Source organism: Bos indicus, chromosome 7 (genome assembly GCF_029378745.1).
Source record: "Bos indicus isolate NIAB-ARS_2022 breed Sahiwal x Tharparkar chromosome 7, NIAB-ARS_B.indTharparkar_mat_pri_1.0, whole genome shotgun sequence".
Classification (NCBI taxonomy): domain Eukaryota; kingdom Metazoa; phylum Chordata; class Mammalia; order Artiodactyla; family Bovidae; genus Bos; species Bos indicus.
This window is the reverse complement of record NC_091766.1, coordinates 9,571,080-9,598,211: the sequence shown is the minus strand read 5'-3', so window position 1 is coordinate 9,598,211 and position 27,132 is coordinate 9,571,080. Positions and strand designations below refer to the sequence as shown.

At 38.4% G+C, this 27,132-nt stretch overlaps 2 protein-coding genes across 2 annotated transcripts in view; one reads left to right on the top strand and one right to left on the bottom strand.

Moving 5' to 3' along the window:
• LOC139184054 (adhesion G protein-coupled receptor E2-like) overlaps positions 1 to 27,132 on the bottom strand; it is a 1,114,856-nt gene that overhangs the window by 1,006,794 nt on the left and 80,930 nt on the right. The window lies entirely within an intron of this gene.
• On the top strand, positions 17 to 955 carry LOC139183849 (olfactory receptor 7A17-like). Its single transcript, XM_070792154.1, has one exon. The coding sequence runs from the start codon at positions 17 to 19 to the stop codon at positions 953 to 955; it is 939 nt and encodes a 312-aa protein (XP_070648255.1).

Here is a 27,132-nt window from a genome sequence, read left to right as displayed (position 1 = left end):
CAGTTTCATTGGCTACATGGAAGTAGGAAACCAAACTTGTATTTCAGAGTTTATCCTCCTGGGACTCTCAGAGGAAGTATTACTGCAGCCTCTCCTCTTTTGGTTCTTCCTGTTCATGTACCTGGTCACCTTCATTGGGAACCTTCTCATCATCCTGGCCATTATCACTAACTCCCACCTCCACACACCCATGTATTTCTTTCTCTTCAACCTATCTTTTTCAGACATCTGTTTCACCTCTACCACCATCCCAAAGATGCTGTGGAACATCAAGACTCAGAGTCAAGTTATCACCTATGAAGGCTGCATCATACAGATGTATTTTTTCATGCTTTTTGGGATATTAGACAACATCCTCTTGACTGTGATGGCTTATGACCGGTTTGTAGCCATCTGCCACCCATTGCAGTACCTGATCATCATGAATCCTAAGTTTTGTGACCTCCTGCTTCTGACATCCTGGTTAGTGAGTGTCCTCGACTCTCTGTTACATGGCTTAATGATTTTGCGACTCTCTTTTTGCACAAAATTGGAAATTCACCATTTTTTTTGTGAACTTTATGAGGTGGTTCAGCTTGCTTGTTCTGATACTTTCCTCAATGACCTGATGATATATTTTGCAAGTGGAGCTCTGGTTATTGTTCCACTCACTGGTATCCTTTTTTCTTACTCTAAGATTGTATCCTCTATTTTGAAAATTTCATCCACAAGGGGCAAGTATAAAGCATTTTCCACATGTGTGTCTCACCTCTCAACTGTCTCCTTGTTCTATGGTACAAGCCTTGGGGTGTATCTTAGCTCTGCCAGCACACAAAACTCCAGGGCAACTGCAGTAGCCTCAGTGATGTACACTGTGGTCACACCCATGCTGAACCCTTTTATCTACAGTCTTAAAAACAAAGACATAAAGCAAGCCCTTAAAACACTCTTCAGTAGAGAAACATTCTTGGTATAAGGGAAATATTTGTCTGAAGATAGAGACTTTTTCATGAGTAACAGTCCTCAAAACCCTAAGAGATCCTAATCATGATTAATATTATCAGTGACCAGAAAGATAATTTGAAATTTAAGTTATTTAAAGAGTTCAATTTCTTTCATTTTTCATATATAGCAATGGTTTCTTCCTGTATTTTCTTTAAAATTTTGATCTCTTAATATATTCTCTGGGTTTAGTGTGGGAAATAGAACCTACTGCATAAGTTTTCACAAGTATAATATGTAATACAGGAAATGTAATGCTTAAAATAATACAGGATTGCTGAAGAAATTGTGCAATGCTTTCTCTACCAGGTGAAAGTAACTGTACTTCATATGATCTTCTGTTGACAAGTCATTTGACATATTGGAGTCTGTACACTAATGCCCAGGGTTTGGGTTAATCCAATTTGTAACTAGATCACATCAACAATAGGAGAAGCAACTTGAGTCACCAACTGATGTAGTTTACAATAATCTTCATCTGCTCTCCTACAATGACTGACAGGTAGATTGTACCCCTGTGAGAGACCAGGGCTCAGAGAACCCAACTTAGTCATGGCCAGATTCCTGAATCACAAAAACTTTAAGATAATTGATATGTGTACTTTGTCTAAGTTTTGTGGGAGAATATGTTATCCACAAAATATTAATAAATAATACAGAGGTATAGAAAACTAGTATAATTCTTATATATTTACATAGGAGACAAAATGACCCAACACTTGGAAAAATCTTGATTATCTCTTGTAAAAGTATATATATATTTACAGGGTAGTGTGCCTGTTTAGTCATTCATTCATATTTCACTCATTGTAACCCCATGGCCTTTAGTCCTATAAGCTCCCGATTTCATGGAATTTTCCAGGCAAGAATAGTGGAGAGGGTTGCCATTTTCTTCTCCAGGGAATCTTCTTGACCCAGGGATCAAGAAGAATTTGGTCAAGAAGAACTCAAGTCTGTTGTATCTCCTCCAATGGCAGGTGAATTCTTTACCACTGAGCCACCTGGGAAGCCAACATATTTACAGTAGGACTCAGCAATTCTGCTCCTGGGTTTTTATTTGAAGTAAATGAAAGCATCAGTTCAGTTTAGTTCAGTCACTCAGTCGTGTCTGACTCTTTGCAACCCCATGAATCACAGCACGCCAGGCCTCCCTGTCCATCACCAACTCCTGAAATTCACCCAAACTCATGTGCATCGAGTTGGTGATGCCATCTAGCCATCTCATCCTCTGTCGTCCCCTTCTTCTCCTGCCCTCAATCCCTCCCAGCATCAGGGTCTTTTCCAATGAGTCAGCTCTTCACATGAGGTGGCCAAAGTACTGGAGTTTCAGCCTTAGTATCAGTCCTTCCAATGAACACCCAGGACTGATCTCCTTTAGAATGGGCTGGTTGGATCTCCTTGCAGTCCAAGGGACTTTCAAGAGTCTTCTCCAACACCACAGTTCAAAAGCATCAATTCTTCGGCACTCAGCTTTCTTCACAGTCCAACTCTCACATCCATACATGACCACTGGAAAAACCATAGCCTTGACTAGTCGGACCTTTGTTGGCAAAGTAATGTCTCTGCTTTTTAATATGCTATCTAGGTTGGGCATAACTTTCTTTCCAAGGAATAAGCGACTTTTAATTTCATGGCTGCAATTACACCATCTGCAGTGATTTTGGAGCTCCCCAAAATAAAGTCTGACACTGTTTCCACTGTTTCCCCATCTATTTTCCATGAAGTGAGAGGACCAGATGCCATGTTCTTAGTTTTCTGAATGTTGAGCTTTAAGCCAACTTTTTCACTCTCCTCTTTCACTTTCATTAAGAGTCCATACAAAGACTTAGTCACAAACAATTATAACAATTGATTCATAGTAGACAAAGTGGAAGAAAAACTGAAATATCCACTGATACATAATTATAAAAAAGTTGTAGTATATTCATACAATGAAATCTACTAAGCAATAAAAATAAACCAACTACAGATACAAATGACAATTTAAATGAATTCCAAAATCTATTATGAGTGAATAATGCTAGAAAGTTCCCATAATAGAAGCAATTTCTATGAAGTTATACATAGTCAAAACCAATGTTAAGGTGATTGGAATCAGATCAGTGGTGCCTGTGCCAAAGAAGGGGCTTAGGATATACTGAATATGAAGCATGAGGAACTTTTCAGAGAAGATGGAGATATCATACATCTTTTATGCAAATATTTGTGAGGATGTTGCTTAAAAAAATAGTTTTGAAAGACTTTGTTTCAAGGGTGACAAGTGAAAACAACATACATCCTGAAAGGTCTTCTCTGAGTGGCCAGTCTACCTGTGTCTCAAACAATTTACACTAGAGTAGCTTTGGTTTCCTCTTGATATCAATTTCTAGCACATAATGGAAGATATCATATCTTTCAAGGATTAGCTTAAAGTCTGGAGGAAGTGTAAACTTGGACTCTAGGTAAAACCAACTCTGTACACATGCCTTCAGCTCTCCTTACTGGCCAGGGAGAGATGATTTACATGGATGACATTCTACTATAGGAGACAATTCTTCCTGAAGTATAACTCTGAGAAAACAAAGAAACTTCTCCCAGGGGTCAGAACCAGAATCAGGGCACACAGGATATTATTGCCTTACACTGTATATGATCTCCTCATTTAAGGGCAGAATATGGAAATATACCTTACTCAGAAATTGAAGAACACTTGGGGAATTTGTCTAAGGGATGTTGCTCAGTCATTCATCAAGTGGGTGCTACACATTGCATTAGTCAGCTTGGGATGCTGTAACAAAATACAAGAGATTGGGCAGCTTAAATAACAGAAACTTATTTCTCACATTCTGGATGGTGGGAGTCTGAGATCAGGTGCCAAAACAGTTGGGTTTTGGTGAGAGCACTGTTTCTGGCTTTCACGTGGTTGCCTCCTCACCGTGCCTTCAAATGGCTTTTTCGTGAGAGTGGAAACACACACACACACACACACACACACACACACACACACACACCCAGAGAGAGAGATAGAGAGGGAGATGGAGAGAGAGAAGCAAAGAGAAAGAGGAAGCACTTTATCTTCTTATAAGGCCACCAAGGGTATTAAATTATGACACTACAGTTATGACTTCATTTAACCTGTTGTTTTGCTGAAAGTTTTGTTTTAGGTTCAAAGGATTTGATAACAAACTAAGCCACTCTTTACACACAAGCAAACAATTTCAATTTTAAAAGAACATTATTTGATTTCAATATTCAGTCATTTAAAGAAAAGAAATAGAAACAATAGAGACAAGCAACAGCATATACATCACCAAATTGGGTCATCTGACATCCAGAACTAAACAGCACTGGAAAGTCCCTCGGGTTTCCCCTGTGGCTCAGCTGGTACAGAAAAGTCACTCATTAAAAGAAATCTGGAGCCCCAATAGGGAAAGGGTCTTGGGCAGTGCATCAACTTCATGGTGAGTTTTATAATTGTAGTTTTGGAGGTTCTCATTTATAATCCCAGGTGGCAAACTGATATCATCATCAGTTTGTGCACAAAATGCAGCCCTGGTTTTACTTTAACCATTTTGAAATTCTGTTTTCTGTGAGTCATAAGATTTCATTAAACCCTGAGCTGTTGATCTGCTCTCCAGGGGCTCAAAAATTTCACATCTCACTCTCTTTCTTATCTAAAGTCCTGACTGACTAGAGGTGCTTGTGGGCAGGCATGAAATCTGAGCAGTGTCCAAGGAGGTCAGAAGCCAGGTTAGAGACCTGCTCTCCTGCTTCTGAAGCCTGAATAAGACTCCCTCCATTTTAATTTTCCCAACACCTGTATCAACTCCTAGAAGCTCTATCTCCAAATACAGTGATGTCACACTGGGGACTTGAATTTGAACACATGAGTTTTGAGGGGACACAATTCAGTCTGCAGCACATATCTCAAGTGTGACAGGCACTGTGTTAGGAATAGAGGAATAAAAATTGTGCACTTTTGGTTGAGTGAGGGTACATAGAATTTACAATAATCACACTATAATTATTGATTATACCATTTGACTCTCAGATGACAATCTATTTCCCTCACTTAAAAGTTTATAGACACCAGATCACTCTGATATGTAATCTTAACAATATACCTTGACTTTTATTAGCATAAAAAGGAAAGGAAAGAATCAGTTCTTTATCAAGGTAGACTGGGTTGTCATTGTTTAGTTACTAAACTGTGTTAGACTCTTTTCTGACCCCATGGACTGTAGCCTTCCAGGCACTTGTGTCCATGGGATTTCCCAGGCAAGAATACTGGAATGGGTTGCCATTTCCTTCTCTAGGGGATCTTCTCAACTCGCAGATCAAACCTGTGTCTCCTGTATTGGCAGGTGGATTCTTTACCACTAAGCCACCTGTGAATCCCAGACTGGGTTAAGGAATGGCATTGAATACTATAGACTAATCACAGTCACTTATCTCTATCAAACATTTTGGATTCTTCCCTTTTGCTTCAAGGGAATTTTGTAATCAAGCATGTCAGACTGACAAGTTTCTACCTTGTCTTTTTTACCTGTGCTGAAGAAAATAGGAGAAGAAACGGAAAAAGGATCCAGCAGATCTTCTTCCCAATGTGTACATCTTTCCTCTTCCCTTTCAACTAGTTATCACCCTATATTATCACTTTTGATCTCTGGTCAGTCCTAAATAGCCCCTTCTTAAAGAGGTTTTTCCTCCTCTTTTGTTATCCCCAACTGAATTCCTTCCCTTTGTGATATGTTTTCACACTGATCACTTATTTTCCACTACAGTGTAGAAAAACAGCACAGTGATTTGGGTGGGTGGGTGGGGGTTGTTGGCAATATTCTACCAAATGAACACCTTTGCTTGACTTCAAACTTGGACTTTGTCATTGACTGAGATTTTCATGTTATTATTATTAAAAATATTATTATAATTCCTTGAATATCATATGATTAACTGTGAGCCTCATGGATGACTCAGTGGCATCAGTTCAGTTCAGTTGCTCAGTCGTGTCCAACTTTTTGTGACCTCATGGACTGCAGCATGCCAGGCCTCCCTGTCTATCACCAACCCCTGGAATTTACTAAAACTCATGTCCTTTGAGTCGGTGATGTCATCTAACCATCTCATCCTGTCATCCCCTTCTCCTCTCACCTTCAGTCTTTCTCGGTGGCATAATAGATTGCTAATGTTCACTTGCTCTCATCTTACTGAAATTACAGGACTTACATGTGATGACTTTCCTTCCAAGGAGTAAGCGTCTTTTAATTTCATGGCTGCAGTCACCATCTTCAGTGATCCTGGAGCCCAAAAAATATAGTCTGACACTGTTTCCACTGTTTCCCCATCTATTTCCCATGAAGTGATGAGACCAGATGCCATGATCTTCATTTTCTGAATGTTGAGCTTTAAGCCAACTTTTTCACTCTCCTCTTTCACTTTCATCAAGAGGCTTTTGAGTTCCTCTTCACTTTCTGCCATAAGGGTGGTGTTATCTGCATATCTGAGGTTATTGATATTTCTCCCAGCAATCTTGATTCCAGCTTGTGCTTCTTCCAGTCCAGCATTTCTCATTATGTACTCTGCATAGAAGTTAAATAAGCAGAGTGACAATATACAGCCTTGACGTACTCCTTTTCCTATTTGGAACCAGTCTGTGGTTCCACCTCCAGTTCTAACTATTGCTTCCTACCTGCCTACAGATTTCTCGAAGGAAAGTTATGACCAACCTAGATAGCATATTGAAAAACAGATACATTACTTTGCCAACAAAGGTCCGTCTAGTCAAGGCTATGGTTTTTCTTGTGGTCATGTACGGATGTGAGAGTTGGACTGTGAAGAAGGCTGAGCACCGAAGAATTGATGCTTTTGAACTGTGGTGTTGGAGAAGACTCTTGAGAGTCCCTTGGACTGCAAGGAAATCCAACCAGTCCATTCTGAAGGAGATCAGCCCTGCGATTTCTTTGGAAGGAATGATGCTAAAGCTGAAATTCCAGTACTTTGGCCACCTCATGCGAAGAGTTCACTCATTGGAAAAGACTCTGATGCTGGGAGGGATTGGGGGCAGGAGGAGAAGGGGACGACAGAGGATGAAATGGTTGTATGGCATCACTAACTCGATGGACCTGAGTCTGAGTGAACTCCAGGAGTTGGTGATGGACAGGGAGGCCTGGCGTGCTGTGATTCATGGGGTCACAAAGAGTCGGACACGACTGAGTGACTGAACTGACTTACATGTGATGACCCCATGAGACTTTCCATGGCAAACATACAATGACTGTTACACCATGGACCTGCTCAGTGGATGGTGTTCCCTTTTATTAGTGTGCACTGTCAGTTAAAAGGGCCCTCATGATAAATACACACAGTAATTCTCTCTTGGATCAGGTGAGATCAAGGACTTTCCTCATACGTTTGGGTGAGGCTCCAATAGTGTCAACTCAAGGTGTTTGATTGTGGCCTTCAATTCTTAGAAGAAGAAATTTCATGTCATAGCCACATAAATCAACCTTTAATGATATCCTGCATCTTGGAAGCTACTCTGAGAAGTCCAGTGAGATAGGAGACATGACTCGAGCTCCCATGTATACCCTAAAGGGGAAAATATGGCACAAGCATTTGCTTTCTTTTAATATTTTAACAAGTAAGAATCACATCCATCAGAGAAAAAATACCAAAGAATATTTCATTCAATGAGGCCCTATGGGAATTCATATTAATAAGTCACAAAAAAGTTACAAATGCTTTTCCTCAATATATTCAAGTCTGTCTCATCAAAGGGGATGAGAAAACACAATCATCTCACAGAGGCTTCATGAGTTGTTCCATCTCCTTACTCTTTTAGGGGCAGCTTCCAATTTTGTCCACCATTCAAGGAAGTAATTGGATGGGAGAAGGCAGATGTTTCCATGACATTATTTGGGTGAGCCACCGCATCTTCATAGGTGCTGGAGGATATGGAAGAGCATAATAGGCTATTTTCATTTGTGAATTTTAGGGGAATCGGTGGGGAAAACAATATAAGAAAAGTTTAATGATCAAGAGACTTTCTAAGACAGGTTCTTGATTTTTTGGGGTAAGAATTTTTGGAGGAAAGACAGTTTAGGGAAAATGATGAAATTAGGTACAATGCTGACACACAGTTGGCTGTACCCAGGAGATCAGATCAGGTCAGATGAGTTGCTCAGTCGTGTCCGACTCTTTGCGACCCCATGAATTGCAGCATGCCAGGTCTCCCTGTCCATCACCAGCTCCCGGAGTTCACTCAGACTCATGTCCATCGAGTCAGTGATGCCATCCAGCCATCTCATCCTCTGTCGTCCCCTTCTCCTCCTGCCCCCAATCCCTTCCAGCATCAGAGTCTTTTCCAATGAGTCAACTCTTTGCATGAGGTGGCCAAAGTACTGGAGTTTCAGCTTTAGCATCATTCCTTCCAAAGAAATCCCAGGGCTGATCTCCTTCAGAATGGACTGGTTGGATCTCCTTGCAGTCCAAGGGACTCTCAAGAATCTTCTCCAACACCACAGTTCAAAAGCATCAATTCTTCGGTGCTCAGCCTTCTTCACAGTCCAACTCTCACATCCTTACATACCACAAGAAAAACCATAGCCTTGACTAGATGAACTTTTGTTGGCAAAGTAATGTCTCTGCTTTTGAACATGCTATCTAGGTTGGTCATAACTTTCCTTCCAAGGAGTAAGTGTCTTTTAATTTCATGGCTGCAGTCACCATCTGTAGTGATTTTGGAACCCAGAAAAATAAAGTCTGACACTGTTTCCACTGTTTCCCCATCTATTTCCCATGAAGTGATGGGACCGGATGCCATGATCTTCGTTTTCTGAATGTTGAGCTTTAAGCCAACATTTTCACTCTCCTCTTTCACTTTCATCAAGAGGCTTTTGAGTTCCTCTTCACTTTCTGCCATAAGGGTGGTGTCATCTGCATATCTGAGGTTATTGATATTTCTCCCAGCAATCTTGATTCCAGTTTGTGTTTCTTCCAGTCCAGCGTTTCTCATGATGTACTCTGCATATAAGTTAAATAAACAGGGTGACAATATACTGCCTTGACGAACTCCTAAGGTGGGCCAATTATATTCTTCTGAACATGTATGTTGATTGCTCAGTCATGTCCTACTTTTTGCAACCCCATGGACTATAGCCTGGCCTGGCTCCTCTGTCCATGGGATTCTCCAGGAAAGAATATTGGAGTGGGTAGCCATTACCATTTCTAGGGAATCTTCCTTATCCAGGGATTGAACCCAGGTTTCCTGCATCACAGGCAGATTCTTTACCATCTGAGTCACTGGAAATCTCATAAGCAACATGGAACCAGGAAACCATACACAGGTTGCAGAATTTTTTTTCTGCTTGGATTCTTAGAAGAGACAGAACTGAAGCCTCTCCTTTTTGGGCTGTTCCTGTTCTTGTAACTGATCACCTTCTTTGGGAACCTTCTCACTATCCTGACCATTGTCATTGACTCCCACCTTCACACACCCATGTATTTCTTCCTCTCCAACCTATTGTTTGTAGATATCTGTTTCATCTCCATGTCCATCTCAAAGATGCTGTGGAACATCCAGATAAAGAGCAAAGCCAAACCTATGAAGGCTGCCTCTGCGAGTTACACTTTTTTGTGCTCTTTGTAGCTTTGGATTACTTTCTCCTGAATGCAATGGCCCATGACTTGTTTGTAGCCATCTGTCAGCCCTTGGATTACACAGTCATCATGATCCCCCAGCTCTGTGGTCTCCTGCTTCTGGTATGTTGGTTATTAAGCATTCTGGACTCTTTGTTAAATAGTTTACTTGTATTGCGGCTCTCCTTCTGTGCTGACATGGTAATCCCCCACTTTTTCAGAGAAAGCAATCAGGTGCTTCAACATACCTGTTCTGACAATTTTTAAAATCACCTAATGCTGTATTTTGCATCTTGGTGAGTTTTATTTCATTCACTAGTATCCTTTTCTCTTACTCTAAGATTCTTTTATCTCTTCTGAGAGTTTCATCAGTTAGAGGCAAGTATAAGGTATTTTTCACCTGTGGATCTCACATCTCTATTGTTTCCTTGTTCTATGGTACAAGACTTGAGATGTAGATAAGTTCTGGAATAACCCTAAGTACCAAGGTCAGTAAAATAGTTTCAGTTATGTATACAGTGGTTACACCCTGCTGAACCCTTTTATCTATAGTCTGAGAAATAAGGACAAAAAGTGTCCTTTGATAAATTGTGCCACTTCTATCACTTTTGAAGGGTGACAGAGATGTTTGTCTTGGGGCTGGAGAGGTGCCCGTGAATAACACAAAATTTAAAAAATATATTAAGATTCAGAAATCCAGATACTTTGTGACTGTTTCTGTTTGTTCATAAAATTTACAAATTTTTGAAACATCATTTCATGTATTTTGTTTGATAATGACCTAGATATCTCTAAACTCTTTTCATCATTTTCCTGTTTTCTTTTCCTAAAATTCACCCCCAATTTTAGAAACCAAGGAATTTAGTTGTAATCATTTTAATTAAGTAAATTTTAGTTTTTGAGTAATCTATATTTAAAATATTCATTAATTAAAAATATATATTTGATGTTTCATTTTACTTGTCAGGTTAGTAATGAATGTTAAAATTTCTATAGATATATAAGAGATTGAACCTGATTTTCCACTTAGAATTGTACCATTGATTACAATGATAACATCTCATTGCATCAACTTTTTCTTTCAGTATACCTATTTTTATGCTAATTGTCTACTAATCTAGACAAGGAGTCTCTAATGTCTGTAAAGAAGAAGAGAGTATGTAAACATTTTTGGCTCTCAAGTCACATAGCCTCTATGACAACCACTCAATTCTGCCATGGTAACAGAAGTCAGCCAACAAAGCAGAAATAGACAACATGAAAACAAAGGAGCATGGTTTTATTCAAATAAATGATTGGCAGAGAAAAGTTGTGGGTCATGTTTGGAATGCAATCCTCTTGGTTACTACCAGCTACATGTTTGTGCTGTGTTCTGTATCAACTTTATTAAAAAGATATCTAGAATCACTTTACCTCTTGTTAAAAGAGAAATTGTATGTGATTTAACAGGTGGAAGTGAAGTGACAATAATTGCCCTCTGAAGGTCTTGATATTCGATGAGTTGACAGATAGATGCAAGTGTGCGATGAATTTTAGCTTGACTTCACTATATTCTGCTCTGTTCAGCACTTCTTCCCAACTAGTGTTCCTGATGATCGAAAGTGACCTCAAGTGTATCAACAGACATTTGGCTGCAGAGCCAGAGATATGACAGATCTGCAAAAACTTCATCACAAACTCAAACTTTGCAGTCTCTCTTCAGCAATTAGATGTTCTTTGAATAACTGGTTGGTGGTTATTTTGAAAACCACAACTGCTTTCAAATCTTCCATTCCAAGCTGTTCTCTCAAATGTGTAAGATCTAATTTCTATAATAAATTCATAATCCCTAAATCATAGTAGTCCTGGTTCTATGACTGAATGCTCACTTCTGCAATCACTGGTTTCAGAAGTGGTTTCAAAGGAATATAACTCTAGAGCTGGACATCTGAAATTGGTTCTGTGTTCTGATTAAATTTAAAGGCATTAATGACTCTAGTGTGCATGTGTGGGGGTGGTAGCTAAAAGAGACAGCAATATTTCACAGCATGCTGTGGCAAATCTACAATTAAATTAAACTTAAATTATTACTTTTAGATAACTATAGATATACACCTTTAGAAAGCAAGATTCTCAGTACCAAAGTATTTGATACCTTAGAGCTTTTTAGTAAAAGAAATATAATGTTTTCGTGGGTTACTTCTAAGAGTATAGGAGAACTTGGAGAAGGAAATATTGAACTCAGGACTTGAACTGCTTTAATTCCCAGTTCAAGTTCCAGGCAAGGAAACAGAAAGCAGAAATCCCTTAAAGGAATGCTCTGTTACTGGAAGGATTTCAGAAATTAGTTCTACTATCAAGTACTTTGTGATGCCAAGGTATTGATTCTCACATGTACTGTGCTAATTCAGAAAATAGATAAGATGGAGAGTGATGTCAGCAACATGGTGGAGTGCAAAGCTGCCCTTGCTCTCCCTGTCAATCTACAATCAGTAAAACATAACCAGTGAAACACAAGTGTCTCTGTCCATCACATAAAGATGGTAGATAATTTACAAATTTGTACATCTAAAAGTGGTAGACCGAAATGCATCAATAAGGTGAAACTGAGGGAACGATGGAGGCAGTGTTTGCAGTTCAAGAATCTGCCTGTGATAGCTGAACCCTCAGCCCCAGAGAACCTTGCGGGGTTAGGGGAGGTGGAACACAAGACTCTGGCCTCCCAATCACAGAGACACCAGTGGCTACTGGCAACTGGGTAACTTTAGCAGTGGGGCCTGGAACACTGTTCCTCCAACTTCTGAGGTGCCTGTGACTGTGAATCTGCATCTGATCCTTGCAGTAGTAGAGCCTGTGAATCTTACAGCATGACACAAGAGAGGCATCTGCATGAACCCAGCTTCCCCAGGGCAGTGGTAACTGTAAGTCATGCCATCCTGAATGCAAGGGAGGAACCCACCGTCCTGGTGCACCAGACAGCAATGTCAGTGACATTGGTAACAACAAGGCACCAACAACCTCAGAGACACAAGAAGTGAAAATGAAGGCACAGAGCCACACCTGACAGAAGCAGGGTAGGGTAAAAAGTGCCATTTCTTTATATAACCACAGACAGCTCAGGTTAGAGAAAGGAACAAATAAAATGCTATATCTCCACTTAGTTGAGAATAAAAGAAAGTCCTCTAATTTCTAATCTGTTGAATTTTTAGCATCAAGCAGAAAGGTGGTTCATGCCTGAAATGTACAGAAGTACAACACATCAAGCACTATGAAGACCCAGAATAACATTATCACAGAAAGAAAATGACAATTCTTCAGAAGCCAAACTTAAAGTCACAGAATACAGTGATCTAACTGACAGAGAATTCAAACCCCTGTCAAGAAGAAACTCAACAAGCTACAAGAAAATTCAGAGGTACTTTAATGAGTTCAGGAATAAAATTAGTGAACAGGAAAAATACTTATAAAAAGATCAAGTCTCTAAAAAAGAATCAGACAGAAATTCTAGACCTTAGGAATTCAATAAACAAGATGAAGAATGCACTAAAAAGCATTGTAAATTGAGCAAGATGATAAATATAAACAGGATTGGGGAATTGCAACTTTATATCAGAATAGGCTTCTAAAAATTTATTATAACATAAAGGTGAAAGGGGGAAATAAAACAGAAAAATATCTATGAGCACCACATTTAGCTAATGAACTCACAAGATAACACACAGATAATTGAAGACAACAAAAACACAAAATGAAAAAGATGAAATTCACATAGGTAATTATTGATAAAATGTTATCAACAGAATAAACTATTTCCTGTGAGATATTATATACAAATTTTATAATAATCACAAAACATAAATCTAAAGTGGAGGAACAAAATATAAAATAGAGAAAACTGAGAAGAACATTTAAGAGAACCAGCAAACCAAAAATGGCAAACAGAAACATGAGGAAAAAAGGACAATGCATGTATAGAACAACCAGAAAGCGAAAGATAAAGTGGCAATATTAAGTCTTTATTTACCAATAATCTTCCTAAATGTAAATGGATTGAATTCACCCCAAAAACAGAGTGGCTAGATGGATTAAAAACAAGACTTAACTATGTGCTCCTGCAGGAGACTCACCTCAGCTCTAAAGGACAACATAGGCTCAAACTGAAGACATAGAAGATGATACTTAAAGTCAGTGACAGCCAAGAAAATATGGATGTAGCCATACTTATATCAGACAAAATATACTTCAAGCCAAAAAATGAATAAGAGACACATGTGGACAGTACATAATGGTAAAAAGGACAATTCATCAGGAAGACATAGATATTAATCTTCATGAACCTAATATAGGAGCAATAAAATATATAAAACAAGTATTAAGAGACCCCAAAGGAGAATTGACAGCAACACAATAGTAGTAAGAAACTTTAACACCCTAGTTTCATTAATGGATAGATTATCCAGATAGAAAGTCAACAAGGAAACAGTGGGCTTAAATGAGGCATTAGGCAGGATGAATATGATAGATTTATACAGAACATTCCATTTAAATGCAGCACAATATACATTCTGTTCAAGTGCACATGAAACTTTTTCAAGGATTGAGCATATGCTTGGACACAAAGCAAATCTGAGTAAATTTAATAAGATTTAAAGCATATCAATCATCTTTCTGAATACAATGATAAAAAACTAGAAGTCAACTATGGGAAGAAAGCTGGAAAATTTCATATATGTGGAAAGTGAACAACATGCCCACTGAACAAAGAAATCAATGGGGAATCAAAAATTAGACAGCACTGAAACATGTATAATATCATATAAAAAATGAATCACCAGTCCAGCTTTGATGCAGGATACAGGATGCTTGGGGCTGGTGCACTGGGATGACCCAGAGGGATGGTACGGGGAGGGACGTGGGAGGGGAGTTCAGGATGGGGAACATGTGTATACCTGTGGTGGATTTATGTTGATGTATGGCAAAACCAATACAATATTGTAAAGTAATTATCCTCTAATTAAATAAATGTAAATAAAATTTAAATTAAAAATTTAAATAAAATATAAATAAAATAAAAAAATATTAAAAAAAAAACAAAAATTAGCTAAAAGCAAATGAAAATGAAAATACAATGCACTCAAATCTTTGGGGTGGAGCAGAAATGGTACTAAAAAGCACACTTATAGCAATAAAGGCCTAACAAAGAAACAAAAAAACTCAAAGAAATAATCTAAAGTGAAAGTGAAAGTGAAGTTGCTCAGTCGTGTCTGACTCTTTGTGACCCCCATGGACTTTTTTAGCCTACAAAGCTCCTCCATCCCTGGGATTTTCCAGGCAAGAGTACTGTAGTGGGTTGCCATTTCCTTCTCCAGAGGATCTTCCCAACCCAGGGATGGAACCTGGGTCTCCCACATTGTAGGCAGATGCTTTACCATCTGAGCCACCAGGGAAGTCTATGCTTACACCTAAATGAGCTAAAAAAAGAACACACAGACCAAAGTCTGTATAAAGAAGGGAGCAATAAAGAACAGAGCAGAAATAAATGAAATAGAGACTAAAAATACAATAGAAAAGATCAGTGAACTAGGAGCTGGCCTTGGAAATGAATACCTTTAACTATATAAAGGGAGAAGGCAATGGCACCCCACTCCAGTACTCTTGCCTGGAGAATCCCAGGGATGGGGGAGCCTGATGGACTGCCGTCTATGGGGTCGCACAGAGTCAGACACGACTGAAGAGACTTACCAGCAGCAGCAGCAACTATATAAAGAGACAGAAGGCTCTGATAAATAAAATTAGAGATGTAAAAGGGGAAATAATAATAGATACCACAGAAATACAAAGGATCATCAGGGAATATTATGAACAGCTAAATACCAAGTTGGACAAATTTTTGGAAGACTATTTCTGGAAGAAATGGATGAATTTTTAGAATCATGCAAACTTCCAAGACTGATCATGAAGCAATAGAAAAGCTGAAGAGATTGGTTACTTGTACAGAGATTATGAGGAATTAATTTGTAGCTCAGCGGGTAAAGAATCTGACTGCAATGCAGGAGACCTGGGTTTGATTTCTTGGTTGGGAAGATCCCCTAGAGAAGGGATAGGCTACCCACTCCAGTATGCTTGCCTGGGAAATCCCATGGACAGAGGAGCCTGGTAGGCTACAGTCCATGACATCACAAGAATTGAACACGACTTAGCAACTAAAACCACCACCATAGAGATTAAAACCATTATCAAAATGCTATGCCCAAACAACAGTCCAGGACCACGTGGCATCACTGCTGAATTCTCCCAAACATTCAATTATTTAATACCTATTCAATCTTCTCCAATAAATTGAAGTGGAGGAAAAGCTTTCTAACTCACTTTATGAGGCCAACATTACCTTGATACAAAAAACAGAAAGAGCAACACACAAAAATTAAACAAAAGACCAATATCTCTCATGAACATACATCCAAAAATCCTGAACAAAATATTAGAATGCTAAGTACAGAATCCCATCAAGGGGATCATATGCCATGATCAAGTAGGATTTAATTTGGAGATGCAAGAATTTTTCTTATATCTGAAAATCGATCAATGTGGTGCACCACATTAATAAAATGAAGGATAAAAAATGATAATCTAAATAGATGCAAAAAAGCATTTGATAAGAATCAGTGCCCATTGATGATAAAAAAAAAAATTCTTAGTCAAGTGGGTATAGAAGGGTCATATTTCAACATAATAAAGGCCATATATGACAAATCCAGAGCTGACATCATACTCAGTGGTGAAAAACTGAAAGATATCCCTCTAATATCAGGAATAAGACAAGAATGCCCTGTTTCAACATCTTATACAACAGAGCTTGAAACTCTTGCCAGAGCAATTAGGCAAGAAAATTTAAAAAGCCATCCAAACTGGAAAAGATGAACTAAAACTGTCACTGAGAATGATGTGATTCTGTACATATAGAAAACCCTGAAGACACCACCAACATTTTAATAGAAATAAAAAAAGGTAAAGTTGCAAGACACAAAATCAACATACAAAAATCTGTTGCATTTCTATACACTAATAATAAGCTAGCAGAAAGAGTAATTAAGAAAACAATTCCATTTCAACTGTTAAAAAAGAATAAAGTACTTAGAGATAAATTTAACCTAGGATGTGAAAGACCTGTATATTGAAACTGATATGGCATTGTTTAAAAAAAAAAAAAAAAAAACTTGTCATACAAAAATGGAAATATATCATGTGCTCATGATTGGAAGAATTACCATTTTTAAAATGTCCATATTTTGTAAAGCAATCTACAGATTCAAAGCAATTTCCATCAAAATCCCAAGGATTTTTTTTCCCCACAGAAATAGCACAAAAAAATTCTAAACTTTATATGGAAGCACAAAAGACCTCTAATAGCTAAAACAATCCTGGGGAAACCCATCTGAGCTTTCTATTCTCTTACATTGATATGTGTATCAATTTTTTCTGAAAATACCATGCTGTCTTGATTACTAGAGCCTCGTGATATTCTTCAAAGTCAAAAGTGGCATATGTCCTGGGCTTCCCTGGTGATGCTAGAGGTAAAGAACCTGCCTGCCAATCCAGGAGACATAGGTTTGATCCCTGGGTTGGGAAGATCCCCTGGAGTAAGAAATGGCAACCCACTCTAGTATTCTTGCCTGGACAGTTCTAAGGGCAGAGGAGCCTGGCAGGCTACATTCCATGGGGTTAAAAAAGAGTCTGACATGACTGATTATGCATAGATGAATATGGTGGTGGTGGTGGTTTAGTTGCTAAGTCATGTCTGACTCTTGTGACCCCATGGACTGTAGCCTGCCAGGCTCCTCTGTCCATGGGGATTCTCCAGGCAAGAATACTGAAGTGGGTTGCCATTTCCTTCTCCAGATAGATGAATACACACATAATTAATTAGTGACATATATGTATATATATGATATGTGTGTATTAATTTATGACAAAGGAGCAAATTAATTAACTTATGACAAAGGAGCAATTAAAAGACAATTTGTGTTGTTGTTGTTCAGTCGCTAAGTTGTGCTCAACTCTTTGAGACACCATGAACTGAAGTATGTTGGGCTTCCTTGTCCTTCACTTCATGTCTGCAGTGAATTTAGAACTCAAGAAAAGAAAAATTGTCAGTGTTTCCACTTCCCCTTCTATTTGCTGTGAACTGATGGTGCTGGATGCCAAGATTCTAGATTTTAATATTGAATTTTAAGCGAGCTTTTTCATGCTCCTCTTTTACCTTCATCAAGAGGCTCTTTAGTTCCTCTTCACCTTCTGCCATTAGAGTGGTGACTGCATATCTGAGGTTGTTGATATTTCTCCTGGCAATCTTGATTCAAGCTTGTGATTCATCCAGACCAGCATTTTGCATGATGTACTCTGCATATAAGTTTAATGAGAGGGATGACAATATACAGCCTTGATATATTCCTTTCCCAATTCTGAAACAGTTTTACATGTTTGGTCCTACTTGCTTCTTGACCCACATACAGGTTTCTCAGGAGACAGGCAAAGTGATCTGCTACTCCTAACTCTTTAAGAATTTTCCATTTGTTGTGATCCACACAAAGACTTTAGTGTAGCCAAAGAAGCAGAAGTTGATGTTTGTCTGGAACTCCCTTGCTTTCTCTATGATCCAACAAATGTTGGCAATTGACTTCTGGTTCCTCTGCCTCTGCAAAACCTAGCTTGTACATCTGGAAGTTCTCGGTTCACAAACAAGTGAACCCTAGACTGAAGGATTTTGAGAATAACCTTACTAGCGTGAGAAATGAGCAAAATTGTACAGTAGTTTGAGCATTCTTTGGCATTGCCTTTCTTTGGGATTGGAATGAAAACTGACCTTTTCCAGTCCTGTGGCCACTGCTGAGTTTTCCAAGTTTGCTGGCATATTGAGTGCAGTAATTTCACAGCATCATCTTTCAGGATTTGAAATAGCTCAGCTGGAATTTCATCATCTCCACTAACTTTGTTCATAGTGATGCTTTCTAAGGCCCATTTGACTTTACATTCTAGGATATCTGGCTCTAGGTGAGTGATCACACCATCGTGATTATCTGGGTCATGAAGATCTTTTTTGTACAGTTCTTCTGTGTATTCTTGCCATCTCTTCTTAATATTTCTACTTCTGTTAGGTCCATACCATTTCTGTCCTTTATCGAGCCCATCTTTGCATGAAATGTTCCCTTGGTATCTCTAATTTTCTTGAAGAGATCTCTAGTCTTTCTCATTCTGTGGTTTTCCCCTATTTCTTTGCACTGATCACTGAGGAAGGCTTTCTTATCTCTCCTTGCTATTTGGAACTCTGCATTCAGGTGCTTATATCTTTCCTTTTCTCCTTTGCTTTTCACTTTTCTTCTTTTCACAGCTATTTGTAAGGCCTCCTCAGACAGCCGTTTTGTTTTGCATTTCTTTTCCATGGGAATGGTCTTGATCCCTGTCTCCTGTACAATGTCATGAACCTCATTCCATAGTTCATCAGGCACTCTGTCTGTCAAATGTAGTCCCTTAAATCTACTTCTCACTTCAACTGTATAATCATAAGGGATTTGATTTAGGTCATACCTGAATGGTCTAGTGGTTTTCCCTACTTTCTTCAATTTAAGTCTGAATTTGGCAATAACAGGTTTATGATCTGAGCCACAGTCAGCTCCTGGTCTTGTTTTTGCTGACTGTATAGAGCTTCTCCATCTTTGGCTGCAGAGAATATAATCAATCTGATTTCAGTGTTGACCATCTGGTGATGTCCATATGTAGGGTTAGGGTTAGCATCGCTTCCTAATGCCCACTTGACTATTAGGGAAATGCAAATCAAAAACTCAGTGAGCAATCTCCTTATACCCAATAGGATCACTATTATTAAAATAGCAAGAAGTAATGAGTGTTGGATTGGATGTGGAGAAAAGAGAACCCTCATATACTTTAATGTAGCCACTATGGGAAACAGAATGGAAATTTCTTTTTTTTTTTTTTTTTTTTAATTTAATTTAATTTTTTAAATTTAATTTTATTTTTAAACTTTATATAACTGTATTAGTTTTGCCAAATATCAAAATTATTCCGCCACAGGCATACATGTGTTCCCCATCCTGAACCCTCCTCCCTCCTCCCTCCCCACACCATCCCTCTGGTTTGTCCCAATGCACCAGCCCCAAGCATCCAGTATCGCGCATTGAACCTGGACTGGCAACTCGTTTCTTACATGATATTCTACATGTTTCAATGTCACTCTCCAAAATTTTCCCACCCTCTCCCTCTCCCACAGAGTCCATAAGACTGTTCTATACATCAGTGTCTCTTTTGCTGTCTCGTATACAGGGTTATCATTACCATCTTTCTAAATTCCATATATATGCGTTAGTATACTGTATTTATGTTTTTCCTTCTGGCTTACTTCACTCTGTATAATAGGCTCCAGTTTCATCCACCTCATTAGAACTGATTCAAATGTATTCTTTTTAATGGCTGAGTAATACTCCATTGTGTATATGTACCACTGCTTTCTTATCCATTCATCTGCTGATGGACATCTAGGTTGCTTCCATGTCCTGGCTATTACAAACAGTGCTGTGATGAACATTGGGGTACACGTGTCTTTTTCCCTTCTGGTTTCCTCAGTGTGTATGCCCAGCAGTGGGATTGCTGGATCATAAGGCAGTTCTATTTCCAGTTTTTTAAGGAATCTCCACACTGTTCTCCATCGTGGCTGTACTAGTTTGCATTCCCACCAACAGTGTAAGAGGGTTCCCTTTTCTCCACACCCTCTCCAGCATTTATTATTTGTAGACTTTTGGATCGCAGCCATTCTGGCTGGTGTGAAATGGTACCTCATAGTGGTTTTGATTTGCATTTCTCTGATAATGAGTGATGTTGAGCATCTTTTCATGTGTTTGTTAGCCATCTGTATGTCTTCTTTGGAGAAATGTCTATTTAGATCTTTGGCCCATTTTTTGATTGGGTCATTTATTTTTCTGGAGTTGAGCTGTAGGAGTTGCTTGTATATTTTTGAGATTAGTTGTTTGTCCGTTGCTTCATTTGCAATTATTTTCTCCCATTCTGAAGGCTGTCTTTTCACCTTGCTAATAGTTTCCTTTGTTGTGCAGAAGCTTTTAAGGTTAATTAGGTCCCATTTGTTTATTTTTGCTTTTATTTCCAATATTCTGGGAGGTGGGTCATAGAGGATCCTGCTGTGATGTATTTCAGAGAGTGTTTTGCCTATGTTCTCCTCTAGGAGTTTTATAGTTTCTGGTCTTACGTTTAGATCTTTAATCCATTTTGAGTTTATTTTTGTGTATGGTGTTAGAAAGTGGTCTAGTTTCATTCTTTTACAAGTGGTTGACCAGATTTCCCAGCACCACTTGTTAAAGAGATTGTCTTTAATCTATTGTATATTCTTGCCTCCTTTGTCAAAGATAAGGTGTCCATATGTGCGTGGATTTATCTCTGGGCTTTCTATTTTATTCCATTGATCTATATTTCTGTCTTTGTGCCAGTACCATACTGTCTTGATAACTGTGGCTTTGTAGTAGAGCCTGAAGTCAGGTAGGTTGATTCCTCCAGTTCCATTCTTCTTTCTCAAGATCACTTTGGCTATTCGAGGTTTTCTGTTTTTCCATACAAATTGTGAAATTATTTGTTCTAGCTCTGTGAAGAATACTGTTGGTAGCTTGATAGGGATTGTGTTGAATCTATAAATTGCTTTGGGTAGTATACTCATTTTCACTATATTGATTCTTCCAATCCATGAACATGGTATATTTCTCCATTATTAGTGTCCTCTTTGATTTCTTTCACCAGTGTTTTATAGTTTTCTATATATAGGTCTTTAGTTTCTTTCGGTAGATATATTCCTAAGTATTTTATTCTTTCCGTTGCAATGGTGAATGGAATTGTTTCCTTAATTTCTCTCTCTGTTTTCTCATTATTAGTGTATAGGAATGCAAGGGATTTCTGTGTGTTGATTTTATATCCTGCAACTTTACTATAGTCATTGATTATTTCTAGTAATTTTCTGGTGGAATCTTTAGGGTTTTCTATGTAGGGGATCATGTCATCTGCAAATAGTGAGAGTTTTACTTCTTCTTTTCCAATTTGGATTCCTTTTATTTCTTTTTCTGCTCTGATTTCTGTGGCCAAAACTTCCAAAACTATGTTGAATAGTAATGGTGAAAGTGGGCACCCTTGTCTTGTTCCTGACTTTAGAGGAAATGCTTTCAATTTTTCACGATTGAGGATAATGTTTGCTGTGGGTTTGTCATATATAGCTTTTATTATGTTGAGGTATGTTCCTTCTATTCCTGCTTTCTGGAGAGTTTTTATCATAAATGGGTGTTGAATTTTGTCAAAGGCTTTCTCTGCATCTATTGAGATAATCATATGGTTTTTATTTTTCAATTTGTTAATGTGGTGTATTACATTGATTGATTTGCGGACATTGAAGAATCCTTGCATCCCTGGGATAAAGCCCACTTGATCATGGTGTATGATCTTTTTAATGTGTTGTTGGATTCTGATTGCTAGAATTTTGTTAAGGATTTTTGCATCTATGTTCATCAGTGATATTGGCCTGTAGTTTTCTTTTCTTGTGGGATCTTTGTCAGGTTTTGGTATTAGGGTGATGGTGGCCTCATAGAATGAGTTTGGAAGTTTACCTTCCTCTGCAATTTTTTGAAAGAGTTTTAGCAGCATAGGTGTCAGCTCTTCTCTAAATTTTTGGTAGAATTCAGCTGTGAAGCCGTCTGGACCTGGGCTTTTGTTTGCTGGAAGATTTTTGATTACAGTTTCAATTTCCGTGCTTGTGATGTGTCTGTTAAGATTTTCTATTTCTTCCTGGTCGAGTTTTGGAAAGTTGTACTTTTCTAAGAATTTGTCAGTTTCTTCCACATTGTCCATTTTATTGGCATATAATTGCTGATAGTAGTCTCTTATGATCCTTTGTATTTCTGTGTTGTCTGTTGTGATCTCTCCGTTTTCGTTTCTAATTTTCTTGATTTGATTTTTCTCCCTTTGTTTCTTGATGAGTCTGGCTAATGGTTTGTCCATTTTATTTATCCTTTCAAAGAACCAGCTTTTGGCTTTGTTGATTTTTGCTATGGTCTCTTTTGTTTCTTTTACATTTATTTCTGCTCTAATTTTTAAGATTTCTTTCCTTCTACTAACCCTGGGGTTCTTCATTTCTTCCTTTTCTAGTTGCTTTAGGTGTAGAGTTAGGTTATTTATTTGACTTTTTTCTTGTTTCTTGAGGTGTGCCTGTATTGCTATGAACTTTCCCCTTAGGACTGGTTTTACTGTGTCCCACAGGTTTTGGGTTGTTGTGTTTTCATTTTCATTCATTTCTATGCAAATTTTGATTTCTTTTTTGATTTCTTCTGTGATTTGTTGGTTATTCAGCAGGGTGTTGTTCAGCCTCCATATGTTGGAATTTTTAATAGTTTTTCTCCTGTAATTGAGATCTAATCTTACTGCATTGTGGTCAGAAAAAATGCTTGGGATGATTTCTATTTTTTTGAATTTACCAAGGCTAGCTTTATGGCCCAGGATGTGATCTATCCTGGAGAAGGTTCCATGTGCGCTTGAGAAAAAGATGAAATTCATTGTTTTGGGATGAAATGTCCTATAGATATCAATTAGGTCTAACTGGTCTATTGTATCGTTTAAAGTTTGTGTTTCCTTGTTAATTTTCTGTTTAGTTGATCTATCCATAGGTGTAAGTGAGGTATTAAATTCTCCCACTATTATTGTGTTATTGTTAATTTCTCCTTTCATACTTGTTAGCATTTGTCTTATGTACTGTGGTGGTCCCGTGTTGAGTGCATATATATTTATAATTGTTATATCTTCTTCTTGGATTGATCCTTTGATCATTATGTAGTGACCTTCTTTGTCTCTTTTCACAGCCTTTGTTTTAAAGTGTATTTTATCTGATATGAGTATTCTACTCCTGCTTTCTTTTGGTGTCTATTTGCATGGAAAATCTTTTCCCAGCCCTTCACTTTCAGTCTGCATGTGTCCCCTGTTTTGAGGTGGGTCTCTTGTAGACAACAGATGTAGGGGTCTTGTTTTTGTATCCATTCAGCCAGTCTTTGTCTTTTGGTTGGGGCATTCAACCCATTTACGTTTAAGGTAATTACTGATAAGTATGATCCCGTTAGCCATTTACTTTTTGTTTTGGGTTCGAGTTTATACACTGTTTTTGTGTTTCCTGTCTAGAGAATATCCTTTAGTATTTGTTGGAGAGCTGGTTTGGTGGTGCAGAATTCTCTCAGCTTTTGCTTGTCTGAAAAGCTTTTGATTTCTCCTTCATACTTGAATGAGATCCTTGCTGGGTACAATAATCTGGGCTGTAGGTTATTTTCTTTCATCATTTTAAGTATGTCTTGCCATTCCCTCCTGGCTTGAAGAGTTTCTATTGAAAGATCAGCTGTTATCCTTATGGGAATTCCCTTGTGTGTTATGTGTTGTTTTTCCCTTGCTGCTTTTAATATTTGTTCTTTGTGTTTGATCTTTGTTAATTTGATTAATATGTGTCTTGGGGTGTTTCTCCTTGGGTTTATCCTGTTTGGGACTCTCTGGGTTTCTTGGACTTGGGTGATTATTTCCTTCCCCATTTTAGGGAAGTTTTCCACTATTATCTCCTCAAGTATTTTTTTCATGGTCTTTCTTTTTGTCTTCTTCTTCTGGAACCCCTATGATTCGAATGTTGTAGCATTTAATATTGTCCTGGAGGTCTCTGAGATTGTCGTCATTTCTTTTAATTCGTTTTTCTTTTATCCTCTCTGATTCATTTATATCTACCATTCTATCTTCTAATTCACTAATCCTATCTTCTGCCTCTGTTATTCTACTATTTGTTGCCTCCAGAGTGTTTTTAATTTCATTTATTGCATTATTCATTATATATTGACTCTTTTTTATTTCTTCTAGGTCCTTGTTAAACCTTTCTTGCATCTTCTCAATCCTTGTCTCCAGGCTATTTATCTGTGATTCCATTTTAGTTTCAAGATTTTGGATCAATTTCAGTATCATTATTCGGAATTCTTTATCAGGTAGATTCCCTATCTCTTCCTCTTTTGTTTGGTTTGGTGGGCATTTATCCTGTTCCTTTATCTGCTGAGTATTCCTCTGTCTCTTCATCTTGTTTAAATTGCTGAGTTTGGGGTGTCCTTTATGTATTCTGGCAGTTTGTGGAGTTCTCTTTATTGTGGCGTTTCCTCACTGTGTGTGGGTTTGTACAGGTGGCTTGTCAAGGTTTCCTGGTTAGGGAAGCTTGTGTCGGTGTTCTGGTTGGTGGAGCTGTATTTCTTCTCTCTGGAGTGCAATGTAATGTCCAGTAGTGAGTTATGAGATGTCTATAGTTTTGGGGTGACTTTGGGCAGCCTGTATCTTGAAGCTCAGGGCTGTGTTCCTTTGTTGCTGGAGAATTTGCTTGGTATGTCTTGCCCTGGAACTTATTGACCCTTGTGTGGTGCTTGGTTTCAGTGTCGGTATGGAGGCATTTGATGAGCTCCTGTCAATTAATGTTCCTTGGAGTCAGGAGTTCCCTGGAGTCAGGGTTTGGACTTAAGTCTCCTGCTTCCGGTTATTGGTCTTATTTTTACAGTAGTTTCAAAACTTCTCCTTCTAAACAGCACCATTGATAAAACATCTACATTAAAGATGCAAAGTTTCTCTACGATGAGGGTCACTCAGAGAGGTTCACAGGGTTACATGGAGAAGAGAAGAGGGAGGAGGGAGTTAGAGGTGACCCAAATGAGATGAGGTGAATCAATAGTGGAGAGAGTGGGCTAGCCAGTAGTCACTTCCTTATGTGCCCTCCACAACTGGACCACTCAGAGATGTTCACGGAGTTATACAGAGAAGAGAAGGAGGAGGAAGGTGACAGAGGTGGCCAGAAGGATAAAAGGGGGGAATGAAAAGGAGGGAGACAGATCCAGCTAGTAATCAGTTCCCTAAGTGTTCTCCACCGTCTGGAACACACAGAAATTCACAGAGTTGGGTAGAGTAGAGGGGTTACGGAGGAGACACAGGCGACCTGGTGGAGAAAAAGGAGAGTCTAAAGGGAGAGAGAGCAGTCAAGCCAGTATTCTTGCTCCCTAGTGAAAAATGGGTCCTGAAGATTGGGTTCTTAAAGGTACAAAATTGGTAACAATTACATAAAAGCAAAAATTAAAAATCTAGAGTAGAGTTTGGAATTTCAAAAATACGATGTTAAAGAAAAGAAGAAGGAAAAGAAAGAGAGAAAAAACAAACGAACAAAAACAAACAAGGTCACAAAAATTGTAAAGAAAGTACAGGTACAAAATTGATAACTAATACCAAAAATCAAAAATTAAAAATCTAGAGTAGAGTTTGGAATTTCAAACATACAATGTTAAAAAAAAAAAAGAAGAAGAAGAAAAATTAAGAGAGAAAACAGACAAACAAAAACAAACAATGTCACAAAAATTATAAAGAAAATACAGGTACAAAATTGATATTATTCAGATATACAATGTTATATAGAAGAAGAAGAGAAAGAAACAGAGAAGAACAAAAAAAGAAGTCACAGAAATTATATATAAAAAAAAAAAACTATAGGTACAAAATTGATAACAAATACCAAAAAGCGAAAATTAAAAATCTAGAGTAGAGTTTGGAATTTCAAAAATACAATGTTAAAGAAAAGAAGAGAAAAAAAAAAAAAACAAGGTCAAAAAATTATAAAATATATATATATGAAGTTTGCTGAAGAAGAAAAAATAGGGTCTTTTTTTTTTTTTTTTGCAAAGTAAAAGGTTATAAAAGTGAAAATTAAAGGAACAATAGAGGACTTAAAATTTTTTTTTTAATTAAAAAAAAAGAAAGAATGATCGTAAAAATAATAAAAATATATCTAGGACTTTCTTGGTGTTGTTGTGGGTTCAGTTCATTTTTGGCCAGTTCCTTGGTCAGATTTATATTTCTCAAGATCTATAGGCCCCTTCCTATGTAGTCCGGAGTAACCACAGGGTTTTGGTCTATTGTCTGTAGCTTCCAAGTGTTTCCCTCTGTTATATCTTCTTCTGTTTGCTAGTCTCTTCAGTATCTGGTTTCCGCCCTGACACAAAGGGGATGGTGGAGGACAGTTTTTTTTTTTTTTTTTTTTAGGCTTACTTGTTCAGTCGCGCTGTGGGGAGGGAGGGAGGAATGCTGCAAACAAATAACACTGGCGTGGGCTTGCAGTGCCTCAGCCACCCTGGGTCTGCCCCCGCTCACGGTGCATGTAGCCACCCTGCCCACACTGCTCGGGCTCTAGGTTGTTCCGCTGGGAACAATCCGAGGCCGGCCCTGGGTTGCATGCATCTCCCAGGTCCAAGCCGCTCAGGTTCAGGCACTCGGGTAGTCCTCAGAGGTGCAGACTCAGTTGGGCCTGCGTTTTGTGCTCTTCCCAGGTCCGAGCAGCTCAGGTGATGAGGTGTTTGGCGAGCGCCAATGCTGCGACTTAATGCCTCCCCGCCACTCGGGAATCTGGATGTAAAACCGGCGCACCTTCTCAGGCAGATGTTGACCGTCCAGACC